Raw genomic sequence first — 18,352 nt, forward strand, 5'->3', positions numbered from 1 at the left:
AACACATACATTTACAACACGGGATGCGGTGTAACCTTCTCCGCAACTTTGTCTTTTAGACAACATCTGATAACAATCTATACGTTTATAGCCCACATAGGTTTGCAGTTTCATAAGCCTAAAAAACATACAGTACCAGTCAAAGGTTTGGACACATCTTCTCATTAGTCATTGGTGGAATAGGGCTATTCACTGTGTAGAACTGTGTACCAGCCCCTACCTCTGCACAAACCAAGTTACAGTCTCAAACACATTAAGAAGGCAAGCAGTTCTACAAATTAACTCTTGATGAGGCCACAGCTGTTCACTGGAAACCATTCCAGGTGACAACCTCATGAAGCTGACTGAGAGAAGGCTGAGAGTGAGCAAAGCTGTGATCAAAGCAAAAGGTGGCTACTTTGAAGAATCTTTTTTCATTCATTCGTTATCTGTAAGCGCTTATCCAATTCAGGGTCGCGGTGGGTCCAGAGCCTACCTGGAATCATTGGGCGCAAGGCGGGAATACACCCTGGAGGGGGTGCCAGTCCTTCACAGGGCAACACACACACACACACACATTCACACTTTTGAGTCGCCAATCCACCTACCAACATGTGTTTTTGGACTGTGGGAGGAAACTGGAGCACCCGGAGGAAACCCACGCAGACACAGGGAGAACACACCAACTCCTCACAGACAGTCACCCGGAGGAAACCCACACAGACACAGGGAGAACACACCAACTCCTCACAGACAGTCACCCGGAGCGGGAATCGAACCCACAACCTCCAGGCCCTTGGAGCTGTATAACTGCGACACTACCTGCTGCGCCACCGTGCCACCCTTACTACATAATTTCATATTAGAATTAGAATCACTTTATTGGCCACTGTGCTTTCACAGAGTGGAATTTGTTCTCCACATTTAACCCAATCCGTGCAGTGAAACACATTTACACACTTACTAGTGAACACCAGGGAGCCCACATACCCGGAGCGGGGGTCAGCTCTAGCCACAGCGCCCGCGGAGTAGTTGGGGGTTAGGTGCCTTGCTCACTTCAGTCATGACCTGCCAGCTCTGAGGATCGAACCAGCAACCTTCCGGTTACAAGCCCAGTTCACATTGTCTCAATATACATTGTAAAAAAAATAATAATAAAAAAACTGAATGAGAAAATGTCCAAACTTTTGACTGGTACTGTACATTCACAATGGAAAACGGCCCAAAACAAAGGAACCCTTCTCTGAGTGGGCGTGTCCAAACATTTGACTAGTACTGTATGTGGGAACTTAAGTTCTGGCCAATTGCAGGTAGAAGTTGATTTGCTCTACAGTCAATAATGTCAGACTTTAAACAGTACACACAGCAGGTTCATACAGGATTCAAATGAATCCACAATGTCAGACTGTAAAAATACAGCTAAAGGGCAAATTAAGGTTTATATTAAAGTACTTTCAAGGGTCAAAAATAACCCAGCTCCATTAGGGCTGGCAGAACTACATTACTTTCCTCTGCTCCCGCTGCTTTTGTAGGCAACAACATTAGCTGCTTTATATTTAGCTCTGGATCACCGGGTTCATGAAGACATCCTGCAGCCTCTGTCAGTTAGCATGTATGTTTAATGGACTTTAAAATGGACATTTTGCAATCAAATGAACTGTTAACGTGTCGCTCGTCTGTGACCATAAATGAATCTTCAATTAACATCCCCTCTAATGTGCCTTCCAAAACAGATTACGGATCAAATCGACTGACACAGGGATTGGCTGGGGCAAGACACAATCCCCTAACAAAACCTAAAAGAAAGTAAACATGTAGAAGTCTATAAAAGAGCAGTTGCTGTGCTACTTTGAATTCCTTGTGACCTCAAGAAGCATCAGTTCAGAGATAACGCTCTCAAAATGTCTTCACACTTTCACCATCATTTTCACATCTTTTTATTCCCACATACAACATAATCAATTCTACACAATCCATATTACAAATCCTATCATGTCCTCAGATGTCCTGTAAAAGATCCATTTTCACTCTCTCAACAGGTCTCCATTGCCTGAGATCAGCCAAACTCTACCAGTTTCACAAATGAGTTGATGTCAAAACTGTTGAAAAGATTCCTCTGTTCCAAGATATTCACAAAAATCATGAGATTAAAAATGCTGTAGACGTTTATCGTGTTATTTCTTACGCTGGTAGAGTGTGACTTGCTCTCAGGGGTCCACAGTGGGGAAGGTGCTGACTTTGTTGTTCCTGCTGATGCGTCTCTCAGGTCGTGCTTTGGGCTGCTTTGTCTGGATCAGCTCCTCCGGCGTATTGCCCAGAGGAGGCAGGAGCCTTTTCTTGCTGTTCCTGGTCTCGGGCAGCCACTGAGGGGGCAGCTCAAAGGGGCCGAAGCCAAAATGGGTGGCATCTTCAGGGTCAGTGGGTGTGGCCGGGGCTACTTGCGAGGAAGAGTAGGCACAGGATTGAATAGGAGAGTGTTTTGGGATGGGTAAAGCCACCATCTCCTTTGCCCCTTCTCCTGTCCCCTGCTGGGTAGCTGCTGTACCTGCCCCAGAGGCTGCGGCTAATTTGCCACTCCCGGCCCCTTCTTCCGGTTTGGGTGGGTAAGCAGCTGAGGCCACGGAAGGGATTTCGTTCTCTTCTTCTTCGTCCTCTTCCTCGTTGGGTCTGAAGATCTGCTGTTGTCCGATGTTAAACATTTCCAGGAGCTGGCTGCCCGACCTGGCCACAGTTTCAGCCCCTAGATGCCCTGCTTCGGCCAGACCCCCCACGCTTACTGCATTCCTGCGGCTATAACGGCGCTGGACACGAGCCAAAACGTCCAGCAGGCAGCGGCGGGCCGAGCGGTTGACCGTTAAGAACAACACGGGGTTGGTCAGCAACGAGACTTTGGGCAGCCACACAGCAGTCAGCTGCAACCAAGCCGAAGCCTCTGAGGCCCCTGAAGGCAATGCCCGATAAACCACCAGCGCAGCATAGGGGGCGCTGCAGAGCGCAAAAGCCAAAACTACAGACAGTAGTGTAGCGTGAAGTTCAGCCTCTCGCTGGGAAACGTATGGGATGGAGATGCTGTTCTGTGGCGTCCGCAAAGCCGCAATGATCACCTTCTTCTTTTGGCTGGCGCTCAGTGCCCGGCGGATCAACGCCATGGCTAGGAACACGGCCGCCAGGGGTAAGATCACTGTGGTGATGTTATACACCACCATGTAAACAAGATGTCCCAGTGAGTGGCCTTCAGAGCAGCTGGATGTGGCATAGACATCAGTCACATTGCTAACTGCAAACACAGGGATACTGACCACTACTGCATGGACCCATATGTATATCACCACGTCTCTGGACTTAGCATCAGATATCTTCCTCTCCAGTGGATACAGCACAGAGTAGTACCTGCAAATCCAGAAAAATAACACTCTGTTATTAATTAGGGGCACCTTTGCTAAAGATTAAACATGCTATGGACAGATGTCTTTATAAACACATCTCAAGGCCCCCCCCCCCCCACACACACACACACACACACACACACACAAACATGCCTTGGTTCACACACTCCCACCTGTGAACAATTGTGTACAATCAATCCACCAACCAACACTGTTTAGGAAACTGGAGCATCCGGAACACGACACACTCCTCACAGACAGTCACCAGAGGTGTGGATAGGACCAAAGAACCCTGGAGCTGTGTGGGCACTGGCACCATTTGTTGTGCCACTGTGTCACACAGTTGCGTTATCAGGAAGTCTTAAGTGCCCTGTGTGGTCATGGTGTATTTGTAGCATTTCATGTGTTAAATGTTCTAAATTTTTCTGCATTTTCACCTAATCATTAGTAAATTTCAGTCCTTCAGGATTAGCTGAACCCCACTATCAAACAAGATGCCACCAACGCTGGTGAAGTAAACTACCCTCTTGTTTCCCAGCGCAGCTAATGCTCCATTACTGGGCTGCCTTATGCACTGGAGGAGAACGCTGACTGCCCAGGTCTGTCACATCAGCTGACAGACACCAGTGCTGGCTGACACTGTGTTGTGAAGTGAAGAGAGGGAGGGGACCATCCTACTCACCCAGAGAAGCTAATTGTGCCCCCTTGGATTCCAGGTCTATAGGATTACTGAGGCATCAGCAGGGATTGACCCAATCTCATGATGAAAGGGCTAATGCTTGTTCAGCTGGGCCACTCGGGAGCCCAGGTGAATGATTTTTAAGTGAACACTGTGATAGACACAGCTTATTTATTTTACCTTCATCATAAATCATCTATTTAACTGCGTGACAACATTATTCCCTTCCCGTTCTAGTTCTTAAACTGAGACCAGAGTAGAAAAAGGAGTAGAAGCAAAGGAGAAAGGGGCAACAGCAAAATTTATGGATATGCCCTTAGCCATCAATATGGAGAATGTTAGATGAACTTTCTTGGAAGAATACACACATGGATTTGGTTAGAGAAGCACAACTGGCACTTGTTTACTTGTGGAGTCAGACACCACCTCAAGAACTTCAGAAGCTCCTGCTGGAATCCAACCCATCAGACGTCACTGGAATTTTGACTCGGAATGAACCACATGCTCAAATGAGACACAAATAGAGCTCCTTTCCAACAAATTAAAAAACGGGTTGGAGGCGACAGGTTTTTTTAAATCTTCTTTAAATAAATCAGGGACTCCTTCAATGACCACAAAATGTCAACTCTGTTTTTTTCTGTCACTGGGTCATGCTAAGATCTTACAGCAAGGCGTACAGGGGTTGGACAATGAAACTGAAACACCTGGTTTTAGGCCACAATAATTTATTAGTATGGTGAAGGGCCTCCTTTTGCGGCCAATACAGTGTCAGTTTGTCTTGGGAATGACATATACAAGTCCTGCACAGTGGTCAGAGGGATTTTAAGCCATTCTTCTTGCAGGATAGTGGCCAGGTCACTACGTGATGCTGGTGGAGGAAAACGTTTCCTGACTCGCTCCTCCAAAACACCCCAAAGTGGCTCAATAATATTTAGATCTGGTTCACTTTCATGTTCATCAAACCAGTCTTTCACCAGTCTTGCTGTGTGTATTGGTGCATTGTCGTCCTGATACATGGCACCGCCTTCAGGACACAATGTTTGAACCATTGGATGCACATGGTCCTCCAGAATGGTTCGGTAGTCCTTGGCAGTGACGCGTCCATCTAGCACAAGTATTGGGCCAAGGGAATGCCATGATATGGCAGTAGTATATATCCTACACCTTCTGTCAAACACCTCTGTGAATGATTTATGACCCCTTGATTTATGACCCCTGATTTATGACCCAGGTGACAGGTCAGTACAGGATGTCCTTATATGGGCTTCCCCTCACACCTACACCCCACCCCCTGACACCCTCACACCCCCCAACATGTTTGGGGTGGGTTGTGCTTGCATGTGTTATTTAAAATGACCCTGGTGGATTTCTATGGCTAAACGCTTTTTAAAATGTCTACAGTGTGTGTAAATCAGTCTCTTTTAAGAGAATCTACAGTTACACCAACTATTAGTTCTGAAACCAACGTTGCTTTTGCGCCAAGGAAGAAACGGCGTGGTAAAGCATTTGGTATCAGCCCTCGCGAATATTTTAGGGGTGTTAAAATTAACCAGTTTGATTCTCGGGCTTATGACTGACAGGTCAGTACAGGATGCCCTTATATGGGTTCCCCCCTCACACCCACACCACACCCCTGACACACCCACAGCCCCCATGTATATATAGTTAGCTTGAATCCTGTGTTTGTGAGAAAGCCTATACCGACACTATTTGGAAGTCGCAATGGAGTCCTACATTTTCGGTAAGTGTTAAACTACAGATTTCTACCTAATTTTTTGTCAGAATTTCGGTGATATAATATTTTCTTACCCACTTAACAGGGTTTATCTTGTCTAGGTACATCTAAGTTAGAAACCATCCGTGCCATTAGGAGCATTGAAGGTTTATCACAACTTTGTGAAGGTATGACTCTGCTCTTTATTATTTTATGTGTCTTTTTTGATTTTAGTTGTTATTCATGAGATTATTTTTTCATTTCTTCAGAAACTGTGGATGCTACGGGGTATTTAAATCCTCTTGGTAGGTTGTCTGATACATCTTATAACTCATGGTGTTATATTTTGATTGTGTGTCGCAATAGTGTGTAATTTATATGTTCTCTGTAGTAGGGTTGACACGTTTGGTTGAAGAAACAAATCTCTTAACACCGCCAGGGTTTGAAGTTGTTCCCGGCACCTCTGCCGTTGTTGAACCATTGGATGCTACGTACGCCAACAACGACCAAGCGCCGCAAACATTTACGCCGTGTTTAACAAGCAGTCCTACCCGATCCAATCAAAGCGTCCCAAGGGACATCAGGGTGCCTGTTCCACAAGGAAAACGTGGTAGTTTTGGATCTGGTGGTGCTCAAACATCGCGCTCAAGTAGTGGTAAACGTCTTAGATTGGACGATATCCACAAAACAAACGGTAATAAAAACACAATTAAATATTATTTGTATTATTTATAACATGAGGTTTGTGTGTTAACGAGTGTTTCATTATTTGATCTGTTCATAGATTTGGACATTTTCGATCTGTCGGTGTATGAGGACTGTGTTGATCCTGGTCTGTGCGCCGCTGGATGGTCTGATGAGTTATTTAAAACATGGAATGATAACAGCTTTACAGTAAAGGAGGACAACGGTGCTGCTGTTGTGCCGAATGATGTGTTAAATGATGCTCTGATTGAACCTGGGGACTCTGTTACGGATGAAATAAAATCCAATCAAGATCACGAACAACAACAACAACAACAACAACAACAACAACAAAACCAGGTGGGGGGTTGTAATTGTGCTAACAACCCTGTTGAGCTTATAACGTCGATGAGACAGATGTCACAGGAGATCGCTAAAATCTCTATTGAAAAGCGTAGGCAGGCTGCTTTAAACCGCAGGCGTGACAATAATATTCAGAAACAGTTTGAACGTATTGAAGCCTTGTGTAAAGAACAAACAGCTAATGCCAATTTAGTTAAGGATATTCATGGTTTGTGTAAGAAACAGGTTGCGCACAGTGAAACAGCGTTAGAATTGTTGTATAAATTAAACAGACTTTTGCAGTTAAAAAAATCAACACGGATCCCTGTTGCAGGACCGTCTTGTAGATGATAATAGTTAATATTATAATTGTTATTATTATTATTATTGTGTTAATAATATACTGTGTTTTTTTTTTTCAAGTATGTGTTAAATAAATCAAATCATTAACGTACATTCAAAAGTAATAGCATTATTTTAAACCATTGACATTTAAAAACCAACAATTTGTGTATCGAAAACCAAATAGGTCTAAACAGTCATGGCATCTACAGATTTTGCGCGTGATGACCCCGAGTGAAAAAATGCTTTGTCTTATGGACGAATATGATATGTGTATTGAATCGCTTAGCAACCAGCAAGACGTAGACATACAAGACAGCGATAACAGTAACGCACATGGCTTATTACAAATTACACTGGACGAATGGTTAACAAACACAAGACAAGCATCACATACACAACCGGTTAAGCGTTGTAGATATGATAGTAGTGGCGAACAATCAACAGATTTTGCATGTGATGACACAACATATGATGCTTGGGGGCGGTTGTCTCCAAGTGAAAAACTACACTGTCTTATCGAAGAATGTGACATGGCTATAGCAGACCTAGAAAACGATATTCAAAATAATACACAACACATAAACAATGAACAAACAGGTAGCGGTGTGACAACACCTGGACATTCAGCATTTGACCCAACAGCTCCTAACTTTGGTTTATCTGACGGTCATATAGCAGAATTGGTGAGAAATGGTGGTGTTGTAGACGATTATACCATAGTGTCTAGGAATCGGTTTAACAGCGTTGTGCTTCACCGGATGCTGAATTTACATGACGCGCCATCCACAGACATAGCTTCATACACGTCCTATATACACGATGTGTTGTCAGAAATTGTGTCATTCTCCAGGGTCTTGGCTGGTGATGGCGGTGTTATCGACATCACCCTAAGAGGTAGTAGTTTAACATCTGATGTAAACACGGTGTTGTCTTCAAGGGACGGTTACAGTGTGGACAGATTTTCAGACGCTATTGAAAGGGTTATGCAGAGCAATAACAGTATTAAAACGGATGAGAGTTTGGCTCTGACTGTCTCGATAGTCGTGGGTAAAAATGGTGGTGTTCGTCGTAAGGTGCGTGACCTAGCACACGATCAGGTGATCAAAAGGAACAGACTGAATCTTTTCTGCCCAACAAACATCTCAAACAATCTGTGTTTTGCAATCTGCATTGCTCTTTTTCTGAATCCGCATGTACCACATAACACATTAGAACCTATAGCCGAACAGATACAGATAAACATTGGCTACACACGTGACCATAGAGTAGGTTTTAATGATATTGGTCGTTTTGAATATAAGTATGGTATTAAAATAGTTGTGTTCCACAAGAGTCGTTCGGGTAAATTAGAAAAGTACCAAACCAAAGACAAACCACATACCAAGACTGCGTTTCTGTACCTCCATGACGGTCATTATTATTTGGTAAAAAATTTGAAAGAGTTCATGGGGGTGCCACATGTTTGCACGTTTTGTTATACGGGCTACACTAACGCCAGAGATCATAGCTGTAAATATAGTTGCGATGTGTGTCAAGATGCGATGTGTCACAAACACCCCAGGTGTGTGAAATATTGTGATGACTGTTCGCGTTACTGCAAGTCTGTCTATTGCTATGAGCAGCATAAGAAACAAAAACAACAGTCTATTACAGGGGTGATAGCATCCTCATGCAATCTAACTAAGTATTGCAAAAAATGTGGCCATCGTTATCACGTAAGTTTAATAAAACCAAAACCCCACAAGTGTGTGTCGGGTCGTTGTGTTCATTGTGGTGAAGATTTAATATCGGACACCACACATGAATGTTACATACAGCCGATCAAAATAAAAGAACCCAGTAATTCCTACATCTTTTTCGACTTTGAGACACGCTTTGAAAATGGAAAGCATGAAGCTAATTTTGTCTGCGCTATTACATATGATGGTACAGAATTCACTGCAGAAGGGTCTGACTGCATAGAAAGGCTTATGAGAAAGTTTAGACAGCTCAAATATCAAGGGTACACATGGTTAGCACACAATGCGGCCGGTTTTGACAATTTTCTATTATTGGAATATTTTTCTAGTGTGGGTGTTGCTGTCAAAATCACCATGATGGGGTGTAGACTGATCTCCATGTATGATGAAACATACAAACAACGTTACATAGACTCATATTCATTCATTCCAATGCGTTTGGCTAAAACAACATCAGCCTTAAATCTAACATGCTCCGAGAAAGGACATTTCCCACACAAATTCAATTTAAAACAAAATGAGAACTATGTGGGGCCATACCCTGAAAAGGGTTTTTATGGTTATGACACTATGAACGACAAAGGCAAAAAAGAGTTTGACGAATGGTACGACACAGTCTCAAACGGTGTTTTTGACTTCCAAAAGGAGTTGTATGTTTACGGCAGGAACGACGTTGTTTTACTGCGCGAAGCATGTATCAAGTATCGCGAAGAATTCATTCAGTGCACAAAGCTAGACCCGTTTAATTATACGACATTAGCATCATGTTGTATGGCAGTATACAAAACACATTTTCTACCAAAAGACACGCTGGCGCTGACACACAACAACGCATACATTAACCAGCACAAGACATTCTCTAACGTCTCTATTGAATGGCTTGAGTATGTTAAGCATGTAAGAGATGTTGATGTGCACCACGCTTTAACTCACGGGGAAATGAAGTTTGGCGCATATTATGTGGATGGTTATTATGAAAAAGATGGTGTGCGAAAAGCTTTAGAATTTAATGGTTGCATGCATCATGGTCATGAATGTCGTTACAACCCGAACCAGTGCCATCCTATGTCAAAGGTCTTGTATGGAGATTTGCGAATGCGGTTTGATACCAAGGTGGAGACGCTTGTTCGTGCATATGGTCTAGAAGTTGAAGTGATGTGGGAATGTCAGTGGGCATCTGCTAAGAGGGATGATTTGGATGTTGCCACGTTCATTTCTAATTACACAGCTCCTGAAAGGCTCAAACCAAGAGACGCACTTTTTGGTGGTCGAACAAATGCGTATAATTTGTATTACAAAGCAAAGGAGGGTGAGAAGATTAGATATTTGGACTTCACAAGCTTGTACCCATTCTGCCAGGCCCGGAAGAAATACCCGGTAGGGCACCCCCAAATATTTTTCAAAGACTTTCAACCTCTTGAGGATTACTATGGTCTAGTCAAGGCAACAGTATATCCGCCAAGAAAACTCCTCCACCCTGTTTTACCATACCGTTGTAATGGAAAGTTAATGTTCCCGCTGTGCCGCACATGTGCCGAGCACGAAAACCAGTTGCGTTCATGTATGCATAGTGATGAAGAGAGATCTATAACGGGGTCATGGGTCAGTATTGAACTAGTGAAGGCTGTTGAGAAAGGGTATGTAGTTGCAAAAATCCATGAAGTTTGGCATTTCCCAGACAGTTCAGAGACGTTGTTCTGCGAGTATGTAAAGACGTTTTTACAGTACAAGCAGGAGGCCAGTGGTTATCCAGCACATGCTGTCACAGAGGAAGAGAGGGCCGAATACATCAGGGATTATTTTGAAAAGGAAAATATCCAACTGAATCCTGACAAGATATGCCTTAACCAGGCGCGTCGCTCTATTAACAAATTGTTGTTAAACAGCTTGTGGGGCCGTTTTTCAATGAGGGAAAACCTGCCCGTGTCTGAAGTGTTAACGGACCCTGAACAGTTTTCACAACACATCTTTGGTGACGGCTATGAGGTTAAACACTTTTCATTTGTGTCCGACACCGCAGCATTGATTCAGTGGTGCTATTCGGCTGGAGACAGCTGTCCAACACGTGATATTAATGTATTCCTCGGCGCATTTACAACAGCGCACGCTCGTTTAGAATTGTATAATCTAATGGATAAATTGGGAGACAGATTGTTGTATAGCGACACTGACAGTGTTATTTTTGTTTCTCGTGAAGGTGATTGGGAACCCCCTCTGGGGCCTTATTTAGGCGATTTGACAGACGAGATTGGTGGTGGTGATTACATTACAGAGTTCTGCTCGGGAGGTCCTAAGACGTATGGTTATCTTACAGCTGGTGGTAAAACATGCATGAAAGCAAAGGGCATTACGCTAAATTCTGAAAACTCAAAAGTTATTAGACTCGACACACTTATTGACCTTGTTGATAATTATGTGACGAATCGCGATACTAGCCGACACATACTTGCTCGCGCTGACGGCATTGTGAGAAATAAAAAGAACCTCACGCTGAAAAACAAATCAGTAGTGAAGCGGTTTAAAGTTGTGTACAACAAACGTGTCCTGTTGCCTGATTTTTCAACACTTCCTTATGGGTACTAAAGACGGTCGAGGTGTGATAGATGTTGACGGGTTTGATTTTAGATTACAACACCCATTTTCGTGTGTAATAAGCGGACCATCAAATTCCGGAAAAACTTTTTTTGTAAAACAGTTGATTGAGCGTTCTGATGAGTTGATTTCAAATAAAATAGAAAATATAGTATACATTTATGACTGCTGGCAACCCCTTTATGATGAAATGTTAAAGATAAGAAATATTATTTTTGTTCAAGGGATACCAACGTCGCTATGTGACGACACACTTTTACCGCTTAACAGAAATAATTTGTTAATAATTGATGATGTTATGAAAGATGCCAGCAATAATGCCGAAGTGGAAAAGGTGTTTACACAGTATGTACATCACAGAAATTTAAGCGCCATTTACTTAATGCAAAATTTGTTTTTTCAAGGAAAGTCTAGTAGGACAATTAGTTTGAATACAAACTATCTCATATTATTTAAAAATCCAAGAGACAACAATCAGGTTTGTGTATTAGGTAGACAGATGTACCCCGGCAACACCAAATTTTTCATGGAATGTTTTCAAAATGCTGTTAGCAAGCCGTTCGGTCACCTTTTAATTGATTATAAAGCTAAGACTCCTGAAAACTTTCGTCTCAGAACAGATCTGCTTTCAAACACGCCTGTTGTTTACATTCCGAAAATACGCAGATAGATCAGCATGTCGGACAGACTATATAGAAACCTGCCGCTTCTTAAACTTTTATTTAAAGCCACACCAGCACAGAGACGTGTTATTTTACAAACGGCGTCTAATGAACTTATCTTAACTCTGTGTGAGGTTGCCCTTAATGTTCTTAATGGCACTGTACCTCTCACATCAACACAATATCGTGAGTTAAAGAAGAAGAAGTCTGAAATTAAATTTATCGCTGATAAAAAGGTTGGTGTTTCACGGAAAAAGAAAATAATTAATCAGAAAGGCGGCTTTCTTTTACCATTGTTAAGCGTTGCTTTACCATTTATAGCAAGCTTGATAGCGGGGAGATAAACTGAAGACATGGAGTATGCTGAAAAATTATTTTTGGTACCTCAGCACCAGTTGGATAAGTTAAAGAGTGATAACAGTCGGGGCGCTGTCCGACAAATTGTAGAAAATGATTTGGACGTGTCGATCAGAGATATTTTGGCCAGGAGGGATCTCGACCCCCACGAGAAGGCCAAACTTTATACATCCGTGTTACAGAGATATTTAACCATCGCTAAACATGGTGATATGGAGACCAATACTTTAACATTGTCATTGCCGCATGCGGATACTGTTAATAAGGAAATAAATGTTGTCGATCAGACTGGTAACAAACATTCCATAACCGATGATGTTCTTAGAAATGTATCTTCGCGAAGCAGACAGGATGTTCAGTATGTTTTAGATACAATGTCTAAATCAAAAGATGTGTCTTCCTGGAATGAATTAGGAGAATTTGTCTTAAATTGACGTACGATCCCAGGGTCACATATTCTGGACTTGGTGAAAAGCATCACCGCCGCACACCGTGTTAGCGATGATCGTAGACCTCAGGGGTGGAGCGAGTTTCTAGAGGCTTTTGCTGTTTTAAACATCCCTCTTTCTACCATGCCAAATAAGTTTGTCAGACAAAAAATTAATTTGTTAAAAAATAAAAAGTCTGCTGATTATGCTACACCAGTGAAAGACACTTTGCAATCGCCTGTTAAGAGTGTTGAACACCCCAGATTTCACTCCCCCGTTTTAGACAGAAGTGTTTGGTTAAACTTCTAATTGTTATATATTTTATTTTTATTTTTATTTGATGTGTGTGTGATTGTGTTGTTTAATTGATTGTTTTGAATATTTTTCACATTGTTTGAAAACTGTCATTTGTTGTTTTATTATTGTTACATGTATATTTGTAAATAAACGAACCAGAGTTGAAAATCTTTTTTGAAAATCAGTGTTTTTATTCGTCAGCTTTACACTACACAGGGTTATACAATAAACATCTCTCCTTTTTGAACATGTTGTATACAAATAAACGACCTGTTCTTACAAACACACGGATACAAATGTTTCACAAAGGCTGAAACCATATTGTCATTTTTAGTTAAATTAAAACCATATTTTGACATCACTTCTCTTTATAATTACACAGTCTAACCATGTGGTATAGAAAAAACACACAATGTTGACCGCATGTAGTTGATGTAAAATCTTGAACTTGTCTGGTAGAATACCTCAAAGTCGTGCATGTTGTTTTAAGGAAATCACTAATAATTTTAGGGAACTTGTCATAGGTAGGTGCATTTCCAAAACTGTCAAAAAAACACCCGACACGGTCTTCACTTATGTAGATAGCAAGCCAATGTTCGCCAGGAAGATCAGATGAGTGTGTATTGACAATAGCCGTCACAGGTAATTTCCATATACCATTTGTTGGTAATTGGTCACATGCTAACACACCGAGAAAATGTGTGTTAACAGCCACTTTGTCCATTACAGCAGACAGCTCCAACGTATTCATTAGTAATAATCCACTAAAACTTGTCTTCGGTTAGAGATTTCAATGATGCTGTCAAAAACAGCATACACAACCAAATTTACAGTATGCGGGAGCGGCTGTCTGAAACGAACCTCCAGTCTAATATTACCTGATTTGACCAAAGACACGTGTTGACCGCATTCTTCATCAGGTGTGAGGTTAAAAGCATACAGAGTGTAACCCTGTAGGAAATCCTGCCTATCAATTGGCAATGCCTGGTTTTTCAGATGTCTTCCAGATGCAAGCGCTAACTGGAAGAATTCGCGCACGGCGGAACCAGTGTGGAAATCGGGTTGGTGTGGTTTGGCTGGAAATTGTTGGCCGTCTAAATAGACCGCAAGAAACTCCAAGTTGTAATGTTTAAACGCGAAGGGGTTTTTATTATAGGCGCCTGTGAATGCATCATTATCAACCATGGCTATTATCATAGACTTAGGTAGAGTCCCCAAGAACAAATTTTCTTGGTTAGAAACACGTGTTCCAGCAGGTATGGAAACATTTTTTAGACACACTCTGTCAATGGGGTATTTAGCCGTTGTTGACAACAATGTCTGGGCATGACCCAACCTTACAGCTGGTGACACAGATACTTTTTTGACAAATAACGATGCAGAGAGAATATTCACTTTGTATGCTAACGCGTCATGCCGCATTAGACAGAAATCATCCTTATTACGAGTCATGCGAATTTTTATATCAACACCGTTAAGCATCAATTTCTCCTGAAAAAATATGTCGCTATGAATCGGGGTCAGCAGTTCTACCACATTACTAGCGTTTGTAAATGCGGCCCTCTTTGCCAAACCGCGATTGTTCCTTGCGGGGTTTGTTTCATCCATATGCCCTGCAGTGTCCAGATAAAAGAGGCCTGCAGAGAAGACAGTTTCCAGGGTGTCCCGACCATAGTTGGCGAGACATTCTATCATGCTACGGTATGGGTAGGTACTTGAACTCTGTGATACCAGCCTGTCTCCTAGGGACACGTCGACCTGTGAAAATATTGTAGCTCCAGGATAGTTTATCAACCCCACAGCGGCTCCGTCATCAATGTCGCTTCCGTCAGGTTTTGTGATTTTAAGACGAAGGTATAATAGTGTGTTATTTAGATCCATATAATCTTCACCATGGCCGGCTATGAAAAACTCCAGTGGGGCAGTGTCGGATATTGCTGACAGCGGCGGAATTTCGACATAAGTGTTTTTCTCAATAGCGGTTTGTGTTAAAGGTACTGTAAACAAGTCCAGTTCTGATTTAATACACTCCTCAGACATGCGATGAAGTAGAGCCATGATCAGAAAATGGTTTTAACAGGTTTCCTACAGGTCGAGGTTGTTGTCTGCTTCCCCTTACTCTTTCTTTTTGACACTATGTGTTTTTTCATCTCAAGCTTGGTTTTCTTAGCAGGACGGCCACGCCTCTTACCAGGGGGTCGTTTCACAGATTTTCGAGCCATCACCAACATACCCGACCCATCTTGATTGTGTGCCATCATACGCGTCAGACCGTTACTGACAACATCGCTTACAATGTTTTTAGCAGCTGTTTTTAGATGTGGTTTGGCTATATTAAAACCCTTCTTGAACAACGGTATAGCCATTCTGAATAAATTTCTAAAAATCCCACCAAATCCCGCACCATACATTGTTGGGCTACCTGTATAGCCGGGCATGTGGCCTCCGGCCTGACTTTGATAGTAAGAAACGTAACGTTCAGGATCCATGGCCAGTCTGTTGAAAGATTCCATTTTCAAAACCTAATTCCTTGTTTTACAGGTCTAAAGTGTAGCTTTACAACCACTTTCCCATAAGAAAAATTTACGTGCTGGTTCTGATCGGTTTTCACTTCTATAGCGATATCGTTTATCTGTGATTTTGTTGTCGACACGTAGTGTGGCTTACTGTATCTAACTGTGACAATATCATGGTTGTTCCCTGATATATGTACACATCTTAACAGAGGTACAAAACTGTCACCAATTAATTGGTAATCAACAATGTCTGTGTAAACAAACATTGAGTAGAAACCACCATAGATGTCGACAGGGTGTGGTGCGTACTCTTTTTGTACGACATCCGGGTCATTTGTTTTAACTACACACTCTAGTATCACACCCGGTTTAAAACCCAAGATGATGGCTAGTTTACCATTAAATATCAAACCGATATCAGATAACGTCTTAATAAATAACCTGTGACTTATTTGGTCATAAACAAGACCTATTGAATGGTCTGCTAGATGGATATTAATCTCAGCAACTAATGCCGGTATATGGTTATAATACCCTGTAGGTAGTGTTATTTGTGTTGTTTTGCCAGATTTTTTATCAATTACGCTAAATGTGGCATCTAGCTCACAAAAGGTTGTCCACGTTCGTGGGTATTGAAACTCTATCACCCCTACTTCCCAGTCACCTTTTAGATCGATTGGTTTCGCTAGTTTTGTTCTATAATTAGAAATTTGATTATCGGGGTATACCGACATAGACGAATTGCTCGGCAGTGTGACGCAAAAACCATTGTCCCCCATATTTGTCCTTTGATGTAAATGAACTAGTTCACAAAGTACAACACCTTTTAAGGCCTTTGTATGTCCACAACATCATTTTCAGGAACCCAGCTGTTAAATTTTGACGGCCAACCTAACCATTTCACTAAAACCATTGTTTTTTTACCCTGTTTTTTTTTATCCAAAATCTTTTCAACTTTGAATGCTTTTTCTGTAGACATGCGTATTTTTTGCAACTCTTCTTCATAGAAACGGCCGTGTATAATGTCACCGTCATAATCTTTCAATTTATAAACGGGTGGTTGTCGTCGGATACATTCTGATATAGTGAAAAACTCCTGTGTATAGTTCTCCTCATACCCCTTTGTAAACGGACCCCTGACTTTAGAAATACGCACAACGTCACCAGTCTTGTACTTAAATATGGTTTTCTTGTCTAATTTGTTTCTCACACCATACAGCGTTTTAAACACGCTAGATTCGTTTTCTTTCGTCACATCAGCTGGCTTGGTTTTGATACTACGGTGGTAACTATTATTGTAACCGCTCATAATATCTTGTAAAACATCAATGTACCTTTTGGAGTTTACAGCTGTTAGATAACGCCACATACGACTTTTTAGCGTTCTATTAAACCGCTCTATGACACTGGCTTTTAGCTCACTACCTGTAGCAAAATGTGTGATTTTGTTTTTTGATACTAAATTTTGAAAATGTTTGTTGAAAAACTCTTTACCCCTGTCAGTCTGTAACTTTTGAGGAACTCTGCCTTCTTCTAATATGTTCGCAAATGCCTTTGAGACTTCTATACCAGACTTATTTTTTAACAGTCGAGCCCACGCATATTTGCTGAACACGTCAATACATGTCAACATATATTTATATCCGTCATTTTCCCTAGAATACGCACTCATATCAACAAGATCAGCTTGGAATTGAGCGTCAATGCCATATACTATAACCCGGTTTCTTTTGTAATTATGTCGTATGGGTTTGTGGAGTGTGTATGCATCCTCTCCAGATAACCAGTCTGAAACCTGTTGATCAGACAGACACAATCCTGTATTCTCTAAAACACCCCGTTTCAAACGATTTTTACCGCCTAATGAACCAGAATTAGAGGGCGTGTAATATACCGTTCTCATAAGATTTGATGTGTCGATAGATAGTAAATAATGACCCCAGATTTGTTTGTTTGACTGTTTTATTCACAATGCATCGATGAAATCTAAAAAGTTTGCACACACATCTACATTTTTCTCAACTAGATATTCAACAAATGTTTCAATCACTTTACAAACATCAATTGGTTTCTTTGTTGAAAGTTTTATCACACAAATGTCTATTATATATGTACATAGACAAAGCACATAACCAATTTTTACCACATTTTCACTCTTAGGCATGAGAGACAGTAATTTACTAATAGTCACAAGGGTTGTTTCGTCAGAATCTATACATAACTGTGTCAAATGACACCAAACATGCAATGTTGATTTAACAATATTCATTTGGTTCTTGAAATTTTGTAAACGTTTAACATTGACATCATACACATTATTAATGAGTGTAAAATCATCCACACTATCGTCAATACATTTATACAACAAACGTGTCAATTCGCAGTTCACACGGTGTTTCAGCACACGCTTTGACAGACTTTGGTGTCCGCAAACTATCCCCATTTTCACTTAAACAGCTCTGCAAGTCTTTGAATCACCTTCCCAACAGTCAACGGCATCGCTGACAAACTGTTCAGAGGTTTGATCAATCAGACTTTCTCTTAGTTCCTGCAGCTTTTCCACAATGTACGGCTCGCATTGTAATTCACAGACGACTGTTTCAACACATCCTTGAATTTTTAGAAGGGGTAG

At 41.6% G+C, this 18,352-nt stretch overlaps 1 protein-coding gene across 1 annotated transcript in view; it reads right to left on the minus strand.

Moving 5' to 3' along the window:
• Nucleotides 1–1,979: 1,979 nt before the first annotated feature.
• gpr176 (G protein-coupled receptor 176) overlaps nt 1,980–18,352 on the minus strand; it is a 31,024-nt gene continuing 14,651 nt past the window's right edge. Inside the window, exon 3 of the mRNA XM_066677509.1 lies at nt 1,980–3,369. Coding sequence (XP_066533606.1) covers nt 2,187–3,369 — 1,183 coding nt within the window. The 3' untranslated portion in view covers nt 1,980–2,186. The remainder of the gene's footprint in view (nt 3,370–18,352) is intronic.

The sequence above is a fragment of the Hoplias malabaricus genome, chromosome 7 (genome assembly GCF_029633855.1).
Source record: "Hoplias malabaricus isolate fHopMal1 chromosome 7, fHopMal1.hap1, whole genome shotgun sequence".
Lineage (NCBI taxonomy): Eukaryota > Metazoa > Chordata > Actinopteri > Characiformes > Erythrinidae > Hoplias > Hoplias malabaricus.